General features: G+C 38.8%; 2 protein-coding genes across 4 annotated transcripts in view; one reads left to right on the forward strand and one right to left on the reverse strand.

Annotated features, from left to right (window-relative positions):
- The window catches only part of LOC311277420 (uncharacterized protein), a gene marked incomplete at its 5' end in the record, with an annotated part of 199,500 nt that extends 192,730 nt beyond the window's left edge, over positions 1-6,770 (forward strand). Inside the window, one exon of the mRNA XM_084387737.1 lies at positions 6,742-6,770. The remainder of the gene's footprint in view (positions 1-6,741) is intronic.
- Positions 1-23,526, reverse strand: part of LOC311276836 (NLR family CARD domain-containing protein 3-like) — a 97,936-nt gene that overhangs the window by 55,220 nt on the left and 19,190 nt on the right. For 2 of the 3 annotated variants that reach the window (XM_084386783.1, XM_084386785.1), the window contains exons 2-5: positions 11,341-11,430; positions 11,134-11,265; positions 9,639-9,677; positions 7,207-8,968 (exon numbers count right to left, since the gene is read on the reverse strand). In XM_084386783.1, the coding sequence (XP_084242909.1) occupies positions 7,207-8,968; positions 9,639-9,677; positions 11,134-11,265; positions 11,341-11,410 (2,003 nt within the window). In that variant the 5' untranslated portion in view covers positions 11,411-11,430. The remainder of the gene's footprint in view (positions 1-7,206; positions 8,969-9,638; positions 9,678-11,133; positions 11,266-11,340; positions 11,431-23,526) is intronic. The other variant, XM_084386784.1, reaches the window with a different exon arrangement.

Below are 23,526 nucleotides of genomic sequence, written 5' to 3' on the forward strand. Positions count from 1 at the left end.
CTCTCTTCCTTTTCTGTTGATGTTCATGCTGCAAAATCTTCCTACTTCCACAACAAGATCAACAGCTCCTCCAACACACGATCACTCTTAAAGACATTCAACTCTCTCCTCTGTCCACCTCCACCACCACCCACCTCCTCTTTAACTGCTGACGATTTTGTGAACTTCTTCACCAACAAAACAACAACTATCAGCTGTCAGTTCTCAGCTCCACACACACAGGAACCCAGACCAACCCCTTCCACAGCCTATAGACAAATCCGGCGAAACACGGAAGTAAAGCAGCGCCGCCATTACTGCGTGCCTTGCTGCTAAGGAAGTAGCGTTGGTCCCGTAAGCGGCTGTAGCAGATGTAGCTGTACGAATTCTACGAAATGTTATTTTTATCTATTTATCTTTAATTTTGTACAGTCGCCCTGCTGTATGGCTACAACACTTCCCTCGGCCGGCCATGCAGTCACACACTACTTCGAGAACTTTGCAGTTTTCTCTCTATATTGTTACTGACACATTATGGTACGAGTTCACTGCCTGTGAAAACCGCACGACACCTTTTAATGTGAGCTCATCTGCGAAGGTATGCAAGTATCTGGCCAATCCATCCAGAGCTCATGTAATTCTGACCTTCAATCAATGCCCTGTACTTTAGGTTCTGAAGCTCGCAAGCTAGATGATTAATAAAATAATGTTGAATACCTGTAAGCTGCCAACTCTCACGCTTTCACACTTTTCACACGCTCTCACGCCACACATCCATTTTCTCACACACATAAAAATCGAGAAGCAAAGAGGACAAGGAGACCGACATACTAGACAGAGCAGGTTAGTTATGATATAAAAAAAAAGCTCAGCTCTCAGATTCTGTCAATTTTATTATGAAATTCAAACAATAAATATTTTGGCGTTTGTAAATGTGACGTGACAGATCCCAATGGCACGTGAACCGATCATAACTTAATAGTAAATAAACACGAATGAACAATGTTAAAAGAAACAGTAGCATAACCTACCGAAATGTATATTCATCATACATAATATCGATCAATCAGTGGGTTTTTTTTACCGCGGAAAGGGTCAACAAAACAGCTGGAGAACAATTATGTCACATAACATTTACCTCAGGAAAGAAAAAAAGAGTATTTTGCTAAATATGTGTACTATATTACACATTTATTATATGTTTTCTTATATCATTAAATAAAGTTGTTATTATAATTAAAAAAACGCATTATATTTAATTTGAGTTATTTTTAACCTTAAATAATACTGCCAGCTGAAGGCTCTCTGTATATTTAACTTACAGCATTAGGTGAGATTTTTTTTTCTTGAGAAAAAATAACGCCTATCTTGTGTACCTAATATTTACCCAAATTAGTCAATATTAAAACAAATAGAATTGAACTGAATTGAAATCCTGAAATTGTTTCAAGCAATAATAATAAAAAAAACGTACCAGAAATTGTACCACATAATATAAACATTGCAACGTGTTGTCACTAAACCTAATAAAATTCAGTTTAGTAACTAAAATGTTTTGACAATCACAATATTTAAGCCCCAGGATCCGCTTTCATTGAAATGTCATTAGAGGACACCGGCAAGTGTCACACCCTCACACTTCGCAGGCACGCAGTAATGGCGGCAGGCAAGATGGCGGCGCCCATAGAGTTCGCGGCGGATTTGTGTATAACCCTCTCCCCTCCTTCTCTCCGCTAACCGAGGAAGAAGTATCTAAACTTCTCCTCTCCAGTCATCCTACCACCTGCCCTCTAGACCCCATCCCCTCACACCTTCTACAAGCCATCTCTCCCACACTTCTACCAGCACTCACACACATCATCAACTCATCCCTCCATACTGGCACTTTCCCTACAGCATTCAAGCAGGCTCGGGTTACTCCACTGCTTAAAAACCAACACTAAACACATCATTTGTAGAGAATTACAGACCTATCTCTCTCCTACCATTCATTGCGAAAACACTTGAAAGAGCTGTCTTCAACCAAGTAACATCCTTCTTGTCTCTATACAACCAGCTGGATGTCAACCAATCTGGCTTCAAGAAAGGGCATTCAACTGAGACTGCATTACTGTCAGTCACAGAAGCCCTACGGATCGCAAAAGCTGCTTCCAAATCTTCAGTCCTCATTCTCCTGGATCTGTCTGCTGCCTTCGACACTGTGAATCATCATCCTTATGTCCAGCCTCTCATCACTGGGCATCACAGGAACTTCACTCGACTGGTTTGAATCCTATCTCACAGGTAGGTCCTTCAGGGTCGCATGGAGAGGCGAGGTATCCAGAGCACATCAACTGACCACAGGGGTTCCCCCAGGGTTCAGTTCTTGGTCCGCTCCTCTTCTCCATCTACACCACATCACTGGGACACATCATACAGGCACACGGTTTCTCCTACCACTGCTATGATGATGACACACAGCTCTTCCTCTCATTTCAACCAGATGATCCCACAGTAGCTGCACGGGTCTCAAGCTGTCTGGCGGACATCTCGGCATGGATGAAGGAACATCACCTGCAGCTCAACCTGGCAAACACTGAGCTTCTCGTCCTCCTCCTGCCAATCCGTCTCTACAGCACGACTTCACTATCCAGCTAGATTCATCATCAATCACCCCATCAAGGTCAGTCAGAAATCTTGGAGTAACGTTTGATAACCAGCTGACCTTCACAGATCACATTTCAAAGACAGCTCGATCATGCAGGTTTGCACTGCACAACATCAGGAAGATCAGGCCTTTCCTTTTTTTTTTTTTGTGTCCTGTCCAGCATTAAAGCAAGCAGAATGGTGATCTGTATGCCATATTGTGCTAAGCAGATTTGTTTTGCCAAGAGGGGCTTTATGAATGATAAGGCTCCCCTTGATGTTAAGTCTATTTTATTTTATTTTTGATGCTTGTTTGTAAACAAGCTTTACATAATATTGCTGGACCTGACGGAAGGATAAAGTGAAAAGAAGATAGAAAGTGGACAGGGATTGAAAGAGAAAGGGGGAGTAAAGAGACAAAAGGGAGGGATACACCAAGCGGCCAACTACTACACCTGTTGAGACACACAAAAAAAAAAAAACCCGGCCCCGGCCGGAGAGTTGGCTCACAATCCTAAGATGCACACAAAGAAGAAAAGTTACTTTGGGGTAAACAACAATCATGGCACAAAAAGTTCATACACTCATGCATAAGTCCACACATACATATATGTATAACACAAAAAAACAAAAAGAAACAAGAAAATATAGCTAAATAACAGTAATGTACTCTGTTTGCAAGTTTCCCAGGAAATGCATTGATAGTGTCACCATGCAGAATATGAGGGGTGAAGCGTGTTTAGTGATGTGTGTGATAGTGCAAGCGCAACCGTAATCCAAAGGAAGGCAGAGGAAGGCCAGGAAACCCAGTACCTCGACCACCAGCAGCAACCCAAGGGCATGTGTCCCCACCATCACACCACAAAGATGGACATACTTCCACCCAGACGGTGGCAGAGGAAGCCCCCCGCCAGAGACCCCCACAGCCGCGGAGGACAGGCCCCAGCGGGCCGAGAACGGCAGCCGTCGACCCCGCTACGCAGCCGGCCACCCGGGACAGGCACGGCGTGGAGCCCAGGGCCTTACGGGCCAAAGAGCAGCCCCCCCACCCCCACCGGACACGAGGCCCAGCCAACGCCCAGGAGGACCAGACCGCCCCACACGGCCCCCACCGGGACACACCGGAACCCGCCCCCGCGCCCCAGCCACACACCCGCGGGCCCCGATCAGGCCTTTCCTTACTGAGCATGCAACACAACTTCTCGTCCAGGCCCTGGTCATTTCTAGGCTTGACTACTGCAATGCTCTTCTGGCTGGACTTCCATCATGTGCAACCAAACCTCTACAGACGATCCAGAATGCTGCAGCTCGTCTTGTCTTCAACGAGCCCAAGAGGGCCCACGTCACTCCTCTGTTCATCTCTCTGCACTGGCTACCTCTCACTGCTCGTATTAAGTTCAAGACATTGACGCTTGCTTACAGATCTATCACAGGCTCAGCTCCCTCCTACCTTCACTCACTCCTACGAGTCTAAATCCCTACCAGAAGCCTACGATCGGTCAAAGAGCGACGTCTCGTGGTTCCATCACAGAAAGCCACAAAATCACTTTCCAGAACATTCTCATTCACAGTTCCATGCTGGTGGAATGATCTCCCCACCCTCATCCGGAATGCAGAATCCCTGACAACATTGAAAAGACAGCTGAAAACCCATCTCTTCCATGAGCACTTAACCACATAAAAAATAAAAACCTCCCATCCCCTTTAAAACCTCACTTATCGGGCTTATGCTACTCTGAATAATGCCCGAACTTCGTATTTTGAGCACTTCTTGCGTTATTTTTGCCTCTTCATGATGACTCGCTTAATTTTGTCCTAATTTGTAAGGTCGCTTTGGATAAAAGCGTCTGCTAAATGACTAAATGTAAATGTAAGACACTCGATTTTTACTTCCATTTTTACTTGTACTTACATTTTAATTATGTATTGGTATATAAAGACAGTTTAAACAAATTTGGAATGTTTTTTTTTTAGAAGATTCCTACCTACCCTGCCTTTAACACAAGGACAACTTCAGCCGAAGCTGTCAAAAGGCCGGTACATGAAGAACATGGCTAACGTTACCACAAAACTGAGTAGCCTTATCACATTTTACCAATCGAACAGACGTGGCTACAACACTATATCTGCCACGCAATTTCGTCTAGCCTACATCTGACAATTTTGGGTTCAAACACCACACATACTTAACAGTGTTAAATGTGAAAAATACTGTTCGATAAACGGCTTGGTTTGTTACCACAGTTATCTGCGCTTCCTCAGCGATGAAGTTCCACATTTGCGGCTATCCAACACGAAAATGTTTGCAGCAAAGCCTTTCACAATATTGTTTTCTTCAGATAACTCCAGATTTCTCCCACACACTGGACTTGATTTTTGATGACGTATTGTCGACAACTTTACAATCTCCACTAGCTATTTTTTTCTTCAACTCCTCAGCATCCATCTCGACGACTGCAAGCAGATCGCGCGCGTGGTTATGATGAATTTTTTAAAAAGTGACAGTAGGTATAGAGATCCTGGGAGGGCGTGGGCACATATAAACTGATGTGGATTTTAAAATTATTTTTTCAACTTGAAATACAGGCATATTTTTGTAGATGTGTTCCTAAAAATATGCATATATTTTTACGTTTGCACGTGATTGCTTTAAACCCGTGTTTCGACCCGTGTTTCCCCTGTGTCCGACCCGACCCGCACCCGTATCCGACACAGTTGGATATTTCTCACCCGTTTGAGCTAAATTTGCGGGTCACCCGCCGACACACTCACACACACACACTCTCTCTCTCCAGATCTGATGAAGGACCAGCACCTGGACACACTCTCTCACACACACACACACACACACACACACACACACACACACACACACTCACACACTAGGGGTGTAACAATACATCGATATGGATCGATGCATCGATACCCCACATAAAATATCGATATACGGTAGGCTACCTTTATTTTGACACACTCCACATCCTCACGTAACTTTTCTCCGTTGAAATAGATGCCTGACAAGATCGACTGAACCCTTTGTCACAAAAGCCGGTATTTTCCACTGTCAAGGCATCGCAAGTTCATGTTTTACAGCAGAAATGACAAGCCCCGAAAAGTTTTAGCGAATCAGTGCGCAGTATTCAGGTCAGGTGACAAGGCTGCTTGCTCGTCACTTTGAAAAGACGCGCTAGCTGAGAGGAGTTTCGTCAAAGCTGACTAAAAGTGATCGAGGATGGATTTCAGCGAACTTGATGAACACGTGATATCTTCTTCGGGGCGTAAAAGGAAAATAAAAGCTGAAACTTTTTCACGTAATCTTGCTAAAACAGCACGTTAGTGGTGAGGGAAAAGCTCTCTGTATTGCGTGTATGTTAATCACAACCATAGTGCGAACTACGGGGGAGCTAGGGGGAGCTCGGCTCCCCTTAATAAGACATGGGCTCCCCTGAAAACGAGATATGTGAAATTTTGGGGGGTCTCAAAAAATATTGACAAAGTGTATATTTTGACACGCAATTTCAGTTGTGTAATGTTATCATGATGGATTAATATTGAAGCCTTTATTTTAAAACGCATTGCAGCTGCACAGCGGGAGCATCATAGCCCGCGAAGCGAGCTGATTGGCTGTGCTGCGGCAACTGCACAAACCTATGGCGAGTGAGCAGGAGCGCGCAGACTCGAGCGTGCCAATTTGGACGTGTCAGGAGAGTATAAATATGGAGAAAACTCGCCATATGACAGGTCTGTCTATCGAATGAAGCGAAGCACCTGATATGGGCGAATAGCACAGCAAGGCAACGCAGTACTCGTTCGTTCCCTTATCTAAGGGACTGATTAGCTTATAACGCTAGTATATGGGGCATTGAATATAAGTAAAAAGAAATCGCTAGTTAATACCAATAACAAGGCTCAAAATAGCCTCACACTAACATGGTAACGTTAGTATAATGAGGATCTACATACAAACCGAAGCATTGAGAACTTTGTAAGTGTACAGACAGTTTAATAAGAAGATACTTTATAAAGACAGTTTAAGTCACAGTTCAGCTCACGTAACTCTGCGTTCGTGGTTCAACTGGTCGAGATTGTTTTCCAAAGATGGCTCCTGCCTACTCGACGTGTATTGACTTTATAAAGTATCTTCTTATTAAACTGTCTGTACACTTACAACGTTCTCAATGCTTCATTTTCCCTAGGTTCATTTTGCTCTGGAATTGTCCTTTAACCGTTGTTTATGTGAACTCAAAGACAGCCTATTTATAGACTTTTTGTGGGTGGCTGTTTGTTTGCTGTTTGAGCTATTAATTTGTGTCGATAAAGTAGAAGCCTATAATAGTGCATAAACACTTGTAGCTGTTATGTATTGTAAGTCCTTTTTTGAGGCACTCGTGCCGATAAAGTATAATAGTGCATACACTTGTAGCTGTTGTCCTTCTTTGAGGCATGTTCACACATCAACCTTACTCCAAACTCTTTGCCTTCACATAAGACATGTCTACATGAATATTCGTCAAGACTATTTCACACAGTATTCTGACATTCAGTTGTTTAGCGACGTAGAATAAAAAGTTTAAGTAAACAGCGATCAGTGAAATTACTCACAGGGCTTTTCTGCAGCATCTCACAGCTGGAACGAGTCTGTTATAGCCTGCTGGATATGAAGTGAACCTCTTTGGGTCGAACTCATCCAGCACCTTCTCTGACAGCAGTACGTAGGTCAGCACTGTGCACATTGAAGAGGAGAGTTTTCTTCCTGGATGTTCATTTGAACTGAGGTATCTCTGGATTTCCTCATATAAGGAATGATCTTTGAGCTCAAGTAAGCAGTAGAATAGGTTGGCTGAAGCTTCATCTGAGGTATAGGACCCATCTTGTACTTGTTTAATGTATTCAGTTGTTTGAGTGATGCTCTCTGTGGTGTCTTCAGTGTGTGTGAAGAGGCCTTTCAGCAGTCTCTGAGAGGATTCCAGTGAAATTCCCATCAGAAAACGCAGGAACAGGTCCATTTGTCCTCTCTCACTCTTCATGGCTCTATCAACAGCCTTCACTAGTAGCTCCTGCAATGTGATATTTTCTTTTGGCTCATCAAAGAAAAACTGAAGCTGCTGCATGTTCTTGTTCAGGTAGCAGAGGAACACATGCACTGCAGCGAGGAACTCTTGAACACTCAGATGCACAAAGCAGAAGACCTTTTCTTCATGAAGTCCGTCTTCCTTCTTAAAGAACTCGGCGATCATTCCTGTGAACTCAGTGTCTTTACACACATCAATACCACAGGCTTTCAGATCTTTCTCGTAGAACACATTTTCCTTCTTCAGCTGTTCAAATGCTAGCTTGGCTAACTTCAAAATCATTTCTCTGTTTGAATCTAAGAGCTTTGTACGTCCTCTTTCTTCTTGTTCATCGTACTTTTGGCTCTTCATGTTCATCTGTATCAGCAGGAAGTGAATGTACATTTCAGTGAGTGTTGTGCTGTTCTCGATGGGAATATTCTGAAGTACTGTGGCCGTGATCCAGCAGAAAACAGGAATGTGGCACATGATGTAGAGACTTTGAGATGCCTTAATACGTGAGATGATTCTGGAAGCTACAGTCTCATCTGGGATTCTCTTTCTGAAGTACTCTTCCTTCTGTTGGTCATTGAATCCTCTCACCTCTGTGAACAAACCCACATACTCAGGAGGGATCTGATTGGCTGCTGCTGGTCGTGAGGTCACCCAGATGAGAGCTGACGGAAGAAGAGTCCCTTTGACCAGACTTGTGAATAACACATCTACAGATGATCTCTTCTCAATGCTGTTTAATGATCTACTGTTAAACTTCAAAGGCAGGCGACTCTCATCAAGTCCATCAAATATAAATGCTAGCTTACATTCCTTATATAACTTTGATTTCTCTAGATGTTTCAGTTCAGGATAAAATTCCAGCAGAAGCTCGTGGAGACTGAAATCTTCATTTGTCATCGAGTTGAGCTCACGGAATGGAAGCAGGAAAACACAGTGTATATCTTGATTGGCTGTTTCTTCTGCCCAGTCCAGGATGAACTTGTGCACAGAGACAGTTTTTCCGATGCCAGCGACTCCCTTGGTCAGCACAATCTTTTCTTCATTTTTTTTCTTTAATAATGTAAATATATCATTGCATTTGATTGCTTTTTCCTGTGTTGGTTTGTTGAAAGCATCATTAATCTTCCGATTCTCATGTTCCTGATTGACATCTTCCATATCTCCTTGTGTGATGAACAGTTCTGTGTAAACATCCTTGAGATCTGCTTCATTTTCTTTCTTGCATTCAAAAATACGCTCTGCTTTCTTCTTCATGTAGGTTTTGTGAGTTCCCAAGATTTTTTTCAGAATCAAATCCACTGTTATAAAAGATTGGTGTAATTAAATAAAACATGAAGGAAAGCAAAAACATATTTCATTTGAAAAATAAATATTACTATGCTTTCTCATCAGCATGATCTGATCAGAATACATTCAACATATTGTAATTTAATTACCGTTGAAAGTAAAACAGCCCAGAGGCCTCAGATCTTCCATTTAATTCACTTCATTTTGATAAATATATTACAATCATGGAAGGGAATACCCTTAAGAATTCAAATCAGAATTGTCATCCAGGCATATATACTTTTTTAATGCCTAATTTGTAAACTCAGTATGGAGGACAGGGTTCGAGGAACAACTGGCAGTGAATGCTCTAGTTCTTGTATAAAAGGTTTACTGGTCATGACCCTGACCTGTCCAACCACTGCATGGCAGCATTTAGATTTAAAAAGTCATAATTAATCTTGAACTAACTCTGATTTATAAAGTGCAAATTGTGCATTTCCGCCTTTTGACATAGAATGAAACACACAGATTTACTGTACATTAGGCCCCCATGGGCTGGTGTCCAAATCGTCGGTGAAAACAAACACCAGGGAAAAGACTGATCTGACAAAATCTGGCGTTCATGTCTATTGGTGTTAGTTGATGTCTGTCGGTGCAGTGTGAACTAGCCTTAAGAGAATATGATCGTTACGACTATACCTTGCTCTTCTGTGTGTTTCTCTGCGATTTTTTGTGGCTCTGTGAGGGGAGAGAAAAGGAGAGAAGTAAAATATACATAAATATACACACATACATATATATATATATATATACAGGTGCTGGTCATAAAATTAGAATATTACATGAAATCACACAGTAATTAAACAGTAATACAATGGTCATTGAACCAGGTTTTGGCTCTTTTGGCAGTGTGGGCAGGTGCAAATCCTGCTGGAAAATGAAGTCAGCATCTCCATAAAGCTTGTCTGCTGAAGGAAGCATGAAGTGCTCTGATCATGTCCTGGTAGACGGCCGCGTTGAGTGGACAGCACAGTGGACCAACACCAGCCGATGACCAACACAGACTGTGGGAACTTCACACTGGACTTGATCATCTTGGATTGTGTGTCTCTCCATTCTTCCTCCAGACTCTGGGACCTTGGTTTCCAAATGAGTTGCAAAATTTGCTCTCATCAGAAAAGAGGACTTTGGTCCACTGTGCTTTATTAAATCCAGAGTCAACGCAGCCGTCTACCAGGACATCTCCAGAGCACTTCATGCTGACTTCATTTTCCAGCAGGATTTGCACCTGCCCACACTGCCAGAAGAACCAAAACCTGGTTCAATGACCATGGTATTACTGTGTAATTACTGTGTGATTTCATGTAATATTCTAAATATTTCGTGGGTTTCATAAGCTGTAAGCCATAATCATCAAAATTATAACAAATAAAGGCTTGAAATATCTCACTTTGCATGTAATGAGTCTATATAATATATTAGTTTCACCTGTTAAGTTGAATTCTTTAAATAAATAAACTTTTTGATGATATTCTAATTTTATGACCAGCACCAGTATATATATACACAAATACACAAAAGAAAATACTGTAGCTTAAACATGTCTGCCTATGAAAAATATGACCATAAATGAACTGTGAGATTTACAGGCTTCTTACAGCCCTCCCTTTTATTCTCTTCCTCAGTTTAATACAAGTCACCATTTACTTCCTTTATGTTCAGTCACCAAAGAGAATATTATGTACTTTTCCTCTTATCTCTGGCCACCCTGTTCCTGTTTTTCTTTGTTCAAGGTTATATTCCTATATTTGTTATTTCCAGCTGTGAGATGATTCCTTTTATCTCTGTGCACCCTCTGGAGACCAACACCTGGGATGGGGGTGTCACTTTATTTTCTTTCTTATTTTTGTGTGGAAAGTATAATTATGTAAACTGCTCAATAAAGATTGAAGATTTGGGACATGGCTGGCTCTGTTCATGTGAAGATTCTTCCCACACCCACGCAGCCGCAGACCATTGATGACTGAGAGGGACTGAAAATCTTACTTAACTGAAGAGTAATAGAAATCTAATTCTTACATGAACTTTAATAGGAAAAGGGTTCACAATCACTGAGCATTATTTCACTTATCAAGCTATTATCCGACTGCTAATAAGCAGTGTGTCTCAGTAAGCACAGCTATGGTGATAGTACCGTTTCCTGCAGCGTTGAAGGTCACTGAGCCTGTGATGGTGTTTCCAGTGATTACAAGAGCATTTACAGCCGCTCCCGTCTGAGCATTCAAATCAACATTGACTGCTCTCTGAGCGCTGCTGCTCATCTTGACTGGAACAGAGACAGAGATTAATTACATTTCCTAAATGATAACTTTAACATTACTGATATTGTTTTCTTCATTACCTTTCTTGTGTTTGGGCTCGTCTTCTTTCAGCTCATCTAGTGTGTCAGAATGCTGATCAACAGATGCCATCGTCCTTCATTGACTCGCTGCTGTTGGACATGAAGAAAAAGGTTTTGAATAGCTCCACCAGGCACTTTCCAAAAAAAGGCACTAAATTATATGTACTACAAACTAAAATTGCTGGGTTATTTTTTCAACTGGGTTGAGACTGCTGAGTTGACTTCTATTGAACTGAACAGATGTTTTGCATGTGATATTTCAGACTTCTTGTGCTTTGTGTGTTCATTTTGCTTGCGCCGGGAGTAAACGACACAGACGACTGCTGTGCGAGAAGGGGCGATTTTCTCAACTTCTTCAGAAGAGGGAAAGACGGTTTATGGTAAGCTAAGTTTAAAATTCCACGTTGTTATCAATTGTTTTTGATTAAAAGTAAAACCATGTTAGTTTTGTAGATGTACCAGGCCAGAGAGCAAGGAGTGCTTCATTCTTTTGAGTTTATTTTTAGAGAATAAATGTTTCTGTTGTCTCCTGCCCGTTTACTTCAAATTGTTATGCGACAACAGTATGACTTTTTGTTCAAATTTTATTTAAATCATTGATGTCCATATTATTCATTGCAGAACTCAACGCAACTTTGGAGAGGAGTCCTCCTTGTTCTCCCTTTCTTCACACAAAAATGAAAATTTCGTAATTTATTCGCCCTCATGTCGTTCCAAACCCATAAGAATTTTGTCCAACTTCAGAATACAAATGAAGATATTTTTGATATTTTCATAATTTTTGGTTGATCCATTTACAGTCTAGATCAGGGATGGGCACACTCGGTCCTGGAGGGCCGCTGTCCTGCAGAGTTTAGCCCAATCCTGAAGACATTGATTATATGGTTCAGGTGTGTGTGATTAGGGTTGGAGCTAAACTGAGTTTGCCCATCCCTGGTCTAGATAATCAACATTTTCAAGCTTCAAAAATACAAGCTATTGTAGGACTAATCCATACCAATATTTATAAATGAATAAAATCGTAAATTTTATCTGTTCATATCATATAAAGCAATCAAGAATACTCGAAAACGTTGGACTCCCAGACTTGCAATGGATGGACAAAAATTGAGAGAATATAAAAAAATCTCTCCATTTATGTTCCAAAGATTAACAATCGGGTTATGGTTTTGGAACGACATGAGGGAGAGTAAATTACAATTTTCATTTTTGGGTGAACTAACACTTTAAAGAGCAGACCTCCAAGTTCATCAAAATGTGTGAGGTATGTGTATGTCATGTCTGTTTTAATACTTCAACAAAGTAGTAGTTTTCCAAAAGCTATTTATATTTTAATTTTCCGGCCTGTTAAATGTTAACAGCGCTTCGTAATGACAAAAAAACGTTACACAGGGCTTCACACTACATGCTGTGTATGGAGCCACGATAATGTAATAATTATGTAAAAATCAAATCAAATTAAATGCACTCACACTGGTGCTGCCATTGTAGCATTCTAGAGTATGTGGTAGAAAGAGACAACCCTCATTCTTCCCTCATCCTTCCCTCGGGTCATTTTGACACGAAATTATTTTAAAAAATAAATAAAAATAGAGTGTTCATCGGAGTGGTCCAAGATTGTCGCACTTGAACTTGGAATGCACAAAAAAATTGTTTACTGGATTTGAGGAGTTTATGTGGTTAAAACATTAATTAAAAACATCCATCTGGGGTCCATTTGAATGGAATGAGAAATTTATCACAAAGGCATGAGACAATAGAACAGCCCCAATGCAGATCACACTCAAGTCACCTTCATTTATATAGCGCTTTTAACAGTATAGATGTTTCAAAGCAGCTTTACAGTGAAAATAGAAATGACCGTAATAGATTGTTTAGGCTTTACCACAGCTCTAGAATAAAATAATGGTGTCTCGAATGCACTTTTATTTCACAAGAAATAAGAATAATTAAAACAGTTACATACAGTGTAATCAGTCTGACGAACAGTGGCACAGTGCTCATTCATTAAATGCATAGCTAAACAGAAGAGTCTGGATTTGAAAGTGACTACTGTAGGAGCACGTCTGATCTCCTCTGGAAGCTGGTTCCAGCATAACAGCTAAAGCGGACTCGCCATGCACTGTAAAAAATGTTCGTAATTTTAACAGTAAAAAAACTGTAAAAAAGCAACAGAAAAGAAATGTTAATTCCTTAACAGTATGTACCCTTACTACAGTGAAAAACTGTAATAGCTCTCACGGGACATTTCATGTAATTTTACATTAATATACTGTTAAATGTACGGATTTTGGAAGTACACAGTAAAAAAAATAATTAACATTTACCATACCTTACCGTAAAAAATACGGTAGCAATTGTTTACTAATTTTACAAAGTTTTATATCATCGAACTAAAAATTACGATAAAAAACTGGCAGCTGGTTGCCAGTACTTTACCGTAAAAAATACGGTATAAATATTTATGTTTTACGGCATTGAACTAAAGTTTACGGTAAAAAACTGGCAGCTGGTTGCAAGCGATTTACCGTAAAAAATATGGTAGTAATATTTTAGGTTTTACGGCAGTGATCTAAATATTACGGAAAAAAACTGGCAGCTGTGGTTGCCAGTACTTTACCGTAAAAAATACTGTAGAATTTTTTTTGCTTTTACGGCGCTGAACTAAAGTTTACGGTAAAAAACTAGCAGCTTGCAAGTGCTTTACCGTAAAAAATACCGTAGTAATATTTTAGGTTTTATGGCATTGAACTTCAGTTTATGTAAAAAAAAAAAAAAAAAAAAACTGCCAGCTGTGGTTTCCTGTAATCTTAAAAAAATATTGTATTACAAACCAATTTGTCATAATAAAATTTATTATTGAGAATTACCAGAGGTTCAGAGTTGATGTTTTATCGAAAATAATAAAGTTTGAAGTTACCATTATGGAGTTGAGTGTTTGCTGTAGTTGGGCTCTTGACCCTTGACTTTCTAAGTTTCGATTTACTCTGACTGTCTTACCTGTGTGTTTATATAACACAATCGTTATGGCATGAAAATCAGAGCGAAAATGTAACCGGGTGATGTTGGCAGGTTAATGATGACATAATTGTCATGTAGTGTCCTGATTCACTGATCTCATAAAGAGTATTTTCTCTCACTTTATGAGTGAACTTATAATATATTTCACGTTTTTGAGTATAATATCTCTGTGACCCCACATGTGAGCCAGCAGAGAGCAACAGATAATTTGAAGAACTTTAAAAATAAATGGAGTAGAAAAAAGGTTTAGGACTACTGAATGATTTAAACCAACACAGACATCAAGAATCAGCATATGAATCTCAACAACGGTGACAATCAACAAAATAATCAGATAAAACTCTGAACATCACAAAACAAGCTACTAAAAAGCTGCAACAAAAACAACATCAAAAATAAAAGCAGATATAATAATAAAAAGAAATCTAAGGCAATTCAGCATAATGTATTCCTGCTGCAATGCATGCTGGGAGATACTGATGAGTTTTGATTGGATGCTCCATCAAGTGCACTGCACTTTTATCATCACCATTGTTGAGATTCATATGCTGATTCTTGATGTCTGTGTGTGTCTAAAAGACACAGTAGTTCAAACCTTTGTTGTGCATTATCACAAATGATAATGGTGGATAATGATAATCCATCAATCCATGATGGATCACTTGCTGTAGAATCATAGGGCTACTACAATCAATAATGTAAAATCAAACATTGTGAATCAAACATGGTGATTGCCGTCATTGATACACATCTGACATCACATGATTCATACTCTCTCTGATTTCCTAGCCATAATCAGCATGCCTTATAAGCACAGAGTTACAGCAGGCAGAGAAAAACTAAAGTTAGAAAGTCAAGGGTCAAGAGCCCAACTAAAGCAGTCACTGATCTCCATCATGGTGACTTCAAATGAAACAATAAATCATCAACATCTAAACCTCTGTTAATTCTCAAACAGAACTGTAGACATCTGACAGTAATAAAGTCAGTCTGGTTAGTAATAAGTGAAGCTGGTAATGCTGTTTGTGGAGTTGTTTAATCCTCCTCTGACATTCCCAGAATTCCCTGCGTGACACTTCACATGTGACGTTATTTCATTTAAACAATTATGTTTCTTCTTAGTTTTTGTTATCAGTTATGTACATTTGGGGTTTATATTACATTATATATTGTTTAATGAATGTTTATGGCATTATTTGGAGTCATGTGTGTGTCACCATGATGGAGTTTTGTATTTATGTGTATGACACTGTGCACCTTATATACCTATATAAATATTTATTAATGTGTGCCTCAGCTTGTGGAAAACTAATGGTGAACTTTGAATCATAATGTGTTTTTTCTTTTTTAGCACCTGTATTATTATGGTGGTTATCATTACAAAGATATAAAACAGATTTTAATAGTTTAGTGAAAATGAATAATATTTATCGGCTAATGAAACATAAGGGTTGTCCTGTAAAAACTAAAACGTTGCTACTGTATTTTAATGGTAAATTACTGGGAACCACAGCTGATGTTTTGTTTATTTATTTATTTTTTGCCGTAAATTTAAGTCCAAAGTAAGGTTGCTACCATATTTTTTACGGTAAAATACTGGCATCCAAGCTGACATTTTGTTACCGTAAATTTCACAGGTTTTCTTTACATTGTGTTTTTTTTGCCCGTAAATTTAAGTCCCGTAAAACATAAAAGGTTGCCACCATATTTTTTACGGTAAAATACTGGCAACCACAGCTCCCGGTATTTTACCGTAAATTTCACTGTTTTTTTTTTTAACAGTGTGTTTAGAGTGAACCCTTGGTGCTTCTAGCTGATATGATCCTAATTATCTGAGTGATCTGTTGGGTTTATATTCAGTGAGCATATCTGCAATGGATTGAGGTCCTAGGCCATTGAGTGATTTATATACCAGTATTAATACTTTAACCCTCTGGGGTCTAAGGTGTTTTTGGGGTCCTTGAGATGTTCTGACATGCCCTGACATTTGTGCTTTTTTCAGTTGCTTATAAACATATTAATGGCAAATGTGTCATTACACTCTATTTAGCACAAACAGGGCTATCATAATATGTGAGCAACATGTATTTACATGTTTGTATTTTTGAGAGAATAATGTTTATGCATGGTTATTGAAAAAACTAAAAATGAAAGTTTCTGAAATAAGGCCACAAAACACATACTAAATATGTGTCCACAAGACTTTTGACTAATGGATGTAGTCGCCTAGAGTTTTTCCTAAAAAATGATCTGAAAATCATCCTGCCTAATCATTCACATAAAACAATACATTGATTTAAACTTTGTAAGACACTTTTTGTTTGGAAAGGCAATATGCGAGTGGGCGTGAATGATCATGAATAATGCTCTGATTCACATGAGCCTTTCATTCAGGTGTGTCACTGAGCCACAGGAAAGAATGCAAGGACAAAATTATATATATATATATATATATATATATATATATATTCATAGTTGGAGATATTTAGATTTTTATTTTTATTTTTCACAAATTGTGCTTGCAAATTGTATAATATCCAAGGTAAACATTTCTAGTAATTCTGCAGTTAATTCTCATTATATTTTCAGAAAGTTTTGGAATATATTGCAGATATGCTCACTGAATATAAACCCAACAGATCACTCAGATCATTAGGATCATATCAGCTAGAAATACCAAGGGTTCACTCTAAGCATGGAGAGTCCGCTTTAGCTATTATGCCAGCCGCAGCTGGAACCAGCTTCCAGAGGAGATCAGACGTGCTCCTACTGTAGTCACTTTCAAATCCAGACTCTTCTGTTTAGCTGTACATTTACTGAATGAGCACTGTGCCACTGTTCTTCCGACTGTTTGTACTGTACTGTATTTTATTTTATTTTTCTAAACTGTTTTAATTATTCTTATTTCTTTTTATTATTTTAATTGCTTCTATGTAAAGCACTTTGAATTGCCATTGTGTATGAAATGTGCTATATAAATAAACTTGCCTTGCCTTGCCTACATCCTCTCCCCAAATGTGTCACTAATAAAACACATTAAAAATAATTTAAAGAGAAGGCTTATATTGACCTTTTAAGATTTTGTTTACATCTACCTTGCAAATATATTCTTTGCTATTTTATTAAAAAGGTTACAATTACAACAACAATTAAAATTGTAACAATATTTCAGGTGTATATATATATATGTATATGTACAGTATATATATATATATATATATATATATATATATATATAACATATGAGCAGAAATTGGTGAAAAAAAGCTTATTTGATGTGGCAGTAGTCTAGCCTGGATGCCAGCCGAACTTAGCCCCGCCCACAACATTTTTAGGTCGGGAAGTTCGGTCTGGACTCGATCCGTTGGGGAGCTATTATGCCCGAACAAAAATTGTTCGGACCAATCAAATTGTCAGGGCGGGCTTTATACTATGATGGACAGATGAGCAACGGTAACGTAATCATCCACGTCATCAACGAGCGCTTGGGTTGAATTCATTTACAACAAATGACTGCCGCTGGAGAATTGAGATTTCACACTTACAAATAAGTCAGATAGAATAAATGCATATTTGGCGTGCTGTCCGAGGACAGGGCTCCGGGCTCGGTATTCGGCCCGAACCCAGAGTAGGCTACTCCCCCCGTATTCCAGGCTGTGGAAGAACAAGCCGAGAGTGAGTGGAGGGATGCTGAAAATTGTCAAGGAATGTTAATATATGTTAATAAAATATATGCTTCCTCTCATGCTGATAGTGTAGACTGTAGACGGTAATTGTTTGATGACAAGTTGATTGGATTGATCATTTGAACGTGCTCCTCCCGAACTTTGTTTATAAAACATTATGTGTAGATTCCGCCATCGCGTCTGTTATAGAAGATATCGACAGTGCATTAATTTTAAAAGAGGAACAGAGAACCGCGAATAAGGCATTTGTCGATCGGAAACATGAATGAAAAACATACGTCACTTACTCCGTTGCTCTGATTGGTTGTAGGTCTATCCAATTGAGTGCAGAGGCATTTTCCTTCCTGGTTCGGTTGAAACACGCCCCATAATCAAAGCCCAATGGAACAGTATCAGACTCACATTCTGACTAGAATCTGAGTATGACGACGTCAGGCTAGCAGTAGTCTATTTTACAGTACAAACTTTATAATCTATCCAAAACTAGTCAATGAAATGTTGTCTTTCATATTTCGGCTGTAACAAAGGCCTGTCATTTTTATGATATATTAGGGCATATAAATGTTAATTTGTAGTTTAATACGTTGCTTATACAAAGAAATATTATTTCAACATATTTCAGTCGATTTTTACTCATCTCAGTATAGCAATATAGTCTGGTAAAAGCTGTTCATTCATTCACACACAGAAATGCAGTTCATATTTAAACAGTCTTTTTGCGGTTTACAGACACTATTCCATATCGCGATTAGAACAAAGCACTTGAGAATAAAGAACTTACTATTCACAATCCTCAGCCGGATCCGTTGCGCCTCGAAATGAAACTTCCAGCACTTCTGAGGTAAATTTTCCAGGATTATTATTAAGATAGTATTATTCCTCACTAGGGCTGTCAAAATTGCTCAAAAATGACGTCCGAATATTCCCTCTAAAAAACACACGAATATTTGAACTATTCGAACATCTGGTTGCGCATTTTGTCAATAGCCGCGTTTCCATTACCCTTCAAATTGCGCAAATTGAAATTGCGAATTGAAAATACGCTCAATGGAAACACGTCAATTTCGCAAAAACTCCCATTTATCTCAAAAAAGTTTTTGCGCTCGCATGAGGTGGTTTTTCAGGCAATTCGAAAAAGGAATATTTTGCAAAACGCCAATGGAAACAGTTTTTGCGCATTTACAGGTCAGCTGACTTAGAAGGCGCGGTGTGTTTGGACAGAATACGAGACAGAGTTCTAGAAATACTGGATTCTAAACCTCAAATAGAATGCCACAATCAAGACCTCGGAGCAGAAATGAGGGAGAAACACCCAGAAACTCCTCATATGTGCCGCTCACAGTATAAGGGTCTATCCTTGCCATTAATGCTTGGATAACATGCCTACGTTTCCTTCCATTAATAATAATAACGTCTAGTGCGGTACGTGGCTGTGATATATATAAACTTACCAACGTCCGTTGCCATGATTTTTGGGATGACTTATCGCGAGAGGAAAAAATGACGTTTTAGTCGCGTTTTTTGTCGATATTTAGAAAAAAAAAAAAAAACGCAAAAGTTTTGCGCAAATCTTTAATGGAAACGCGCCTAATGACGCACATTACGTCAATAACAGGACAAATTAATACAAAGAGACATAACTACTTGTATAGGTAGTTAATTTAAGTTTAAACATATTTTACAATGTATTACCAACACAAAACCAAGTAAATAAACTAATGGCCAAGACCGCAGACCTCACTCTCGCTCACTCGCAGGCACTCTCTCTCTCTCTCTCTCTCTCTCTCTCTCTCTCTCTCTCTCTCTCTCGCCCTCGCGCTCACACTCTCTCTGCGCATAATGGTTTAAATTAACAACAACAATAAGCACATGTTGAGTGCTGATCAAGAGTTTTGTGCAAGCAATTTAAGGTTGCGACTCTTGTCCCAAATATAGCAGGCTTCATTCAGTGATTAAAACAAATTTATTAACATTAATTGAAGTTTTACAGTATAGAACCGACATTGAACGCTCCGAGCGAGCTATGCTGTGGTAAACATGGAACTTTTCTGTTTAACGTTAAATAAAATGAGGCACACAATTCCGAGAAATGTGACAACAAAGAACTTTTACCCTGAGGTTCATAAAAAATAAAGTGCTATTAAAAAAGAAAAAGGCTACTTACATTCTTGGTGCTTGTATTAAAAAAAGGAAAAAAAGAGAAAAAACTGACTGCAATTTATTCCATTGTGCGCCCACTTGCAAAGCAGACAGCAGCGCCTCTGCTTCCGCGGGCGTGTTTTTCCATATTCGAAATTCACATTCGAATATTAATTTTCACGTTCGAATTTCTGCTTTTTAAAACTATTCGAATATATATTCGAATTTAGAATATTCGTTGACAGCCCTATTCCTCACAGAGTCGTAAAGTACATGACTCTGATTAAACTTGGTGTGTGTTATCCAGCTGATGTGGGCATCGACACGTTTGCATGGATGCCTCAGATCATTTGCGTTTGAATAGCGCGCGCTCTCCGTGGGCGGGGTCACATTAAAACATAATGAGCTGAGATGAGAACGACTGACATCTCTTTCTTTTCATACATATTACATAAACTGAGAATATTTGTTTTTTATATAAATTACTTCATTTAAAGCAACACTAAGGAACTTTTCTTCTTCGGTCGCCCTACAGGTTGGAAGCGGAATTGTCCATTACCGCTGTCGTAAATAATTCCGCTGCCCGCAGCCTACTGTCGCACGCATGCTCGCTGTTTATCTAGCACCGGCTTTGGAATGAACGATGTCCACTGACAAGGTAGAGTATGTTGCATGATTTCATTAAAGTATGATGTATTGCGACATCAGAAACGTTTTCTTATGTCTCATTCGAACTACAGAAACGCGACCCGATCTGGCAAACTTGCATAGTGTGATTATATCAGATATAGGGACGCAAAGCGAATCCAGAAGTGCCTTTCACCCTGTTACGACACGATGAACCGATGAAACGATTTTGGAAACATTATTTTAAGGTAAAAAATGTTCCTTAGTGTTGCTTTAAAAGAAGAGAATTCAAGCTATATGCCGGTGTGTCTGTGTGCCTGTTTGACTGAGTATTTGCTGAGTTACAGTGCATTTTCGGACGCGTTTCAGAATGGACTTCACTGACAGAGAGAAGGCAGAACTCGCATCATGTTTATTTTTCTTTATTTGGCAAAAAGCACAACATTTTATTTTTTTGTGAGTATACACAAAAAAAATAGACACTTAACAGATCAAAAACAAATTATGAATATATTTTTTATGAAATCCGAGAGGTTTCTGACTCCACATAGGCAGCAGGCTGAACCACTGTAGTCCGCACACTGAAAATTACTGCTCCAAAAGAGTTTAATCAAGCAACGTTTCGACCCTCAGGTCTTCATCAGGCTCAATATCAATGTAATAGTGAAGACAACTTTAAATAGACACAGGTGATCACCTTAATCAGGCACACCCAAGAAATCATGTGACAAATCCAAGTTAAAAAATAAAATAAAATAAAAAAATATATATAAAAATGGCTTAATATCAAAATCCTCATTCAACCCTAAAGGTGACAAAGTATTTAGGGTATAAATCCAAAAACACTCCCTCTGTAATCATTTCTTCTCATAATCTCCTCCTCTTGAGGGTTTTGTTACCTTTTCTATACCAATGTACTGCAAAACACTGACGTTATGGCCTACTTGTCTAAAATGAGACGCTATAGGACTGCGCATATCTCCAGTTCGAATGTTACTGCGATGCTCACTAATACGAGTGCGTAATTGTCTGAATGTTTTACCCACGTATGCAAGACCACAAGGACAACGAATTAGATAAATAACATGAGTGGAAGCACAGGTAATGTTAGTCCGTGGATGACTAAACGATTTACATTTGTGTGTAAAAGCACACTGAGCACACTTACCACACCTATAATTACCTGGAGAAAGAGTTGGAATACCTTGTTTTTTACTTGACGGATATTCAGATTTAACAAGCAAGTCACGAAGATTGTTTTGACGTTTAAAGACTAATTTCGGACCATTTTTAAAGACTCCTGATAATTTAGGATCACTTGAAATCATATGCCAATGTTTATTTAGGATTCTACGAAAATCCGCACCCAATGCAGAGTACTTCGTCGTGCAAATTGGAGCATTAAGAACTTGCTTGTTGTTATGTTTTGTTCGTAAACACTGCATTTGAGATGTCTCGTCGAATTTCTTTTTGGCATTCTCAATCCATTCTTTTCGGTAACCACGATTCAAATTTGTTTTTGTTAAATCAGTGGATTGTTGAGTGTAAGATTCATCTGTGCTGCAAGCTCTACGCACACGCTTAAATTGACTGATAGGTAAACTCCTAATTAAAGGTCTAGGATGGAAACTATCGCCTCTTAAAATAGTATTGCGATCCGTTGATTTTCGGTACAGATTGGTATGGAGTTTCCCGTCACATATATATACTCGAACATCAAGAAAACTAATGCTTACTGGATCACATTCCATAGTGAAATTCACATGCTCAGTCCTTGAGTTAAGATAATTCAAAAACGTCAACATCTCTGCAGGTGTGGCCTTAGTAATCATAAAAATATCATCAATATACCGTTTGTAAAGCAAGATCTTAGGGAAAAAAGAATTTGACTCATTTAAAATAAAATCATTTTCAAAAACTCCCATATACAAGCAAGCATAATTAGGGGCCATTTTACTACCCATTGCAGTACCTTTAACTTGTAAATAAAAATCGTCCTGAAAGCGAAAAAAGTTGTTAGTTAAGACAATACTTGCTAAATCCAATAAGCATGCTGTACTAGGTTTTACATCCACAGATCTTTGTGTTAAAAATTGTTCTAAAGCAAGTAAACCTTCAGTATGAGGGATGCTGGTATATAAACTCTGAACATCAAAAGTAGCAAGAAGCACATCATCAACAGCAAAGTCAACACCATATAATGATTCAATAAAATCCATACAATCTCTTACATAAGATGACAACATGGGTACAAATGGTTTGATATAAAAATCCACATAAGAAGAAATGTTCTCAGTGAGACTACCAATACCGCTCACAATAGGACGACCTTTCAAAGGGGTGTCTAGTCCTTTGTGAACCTTAGGCAAAGTGTATATAATAGGTGTAATTGAAAAATCTACTTTAAGAAATTCATATTCATTTTTACTAAACTCACCGTTTTCAAAGTGTGACAGTAACTTAGAATCAATGCACGCTTTTAATTTGTTAGTAGGATCAGCAGGTAAGGATTTATAAAAAGCATGATCATTCAACTGTCTGCGAATTTCTTTTTCATAATCTGAAGCTCGTTGAAGTACAATCGCTCCACCCTTATCTGCAGGACGCACTATCACCGTATTGTCTTTGCTAAGATCAAGTAAAGCATCCCTCTCCATTTTTGACATGTTATTGTAGACTTTATATTGCCTTTTATTCTTAAGTACATTTTTTA

The sequence above is a fragment of the Rutilus rutilus genome, assembly GCF_951802725.1.
Source record: "Rutilus rutilus genome assembly, chromosome: 18".
Lineage (NCBI taxonomy): Eukaryota > Metazoa > Chordata > Actinopteri > Cypriniformes > Leuciscidae > Rutilus > Rutilus rutilus.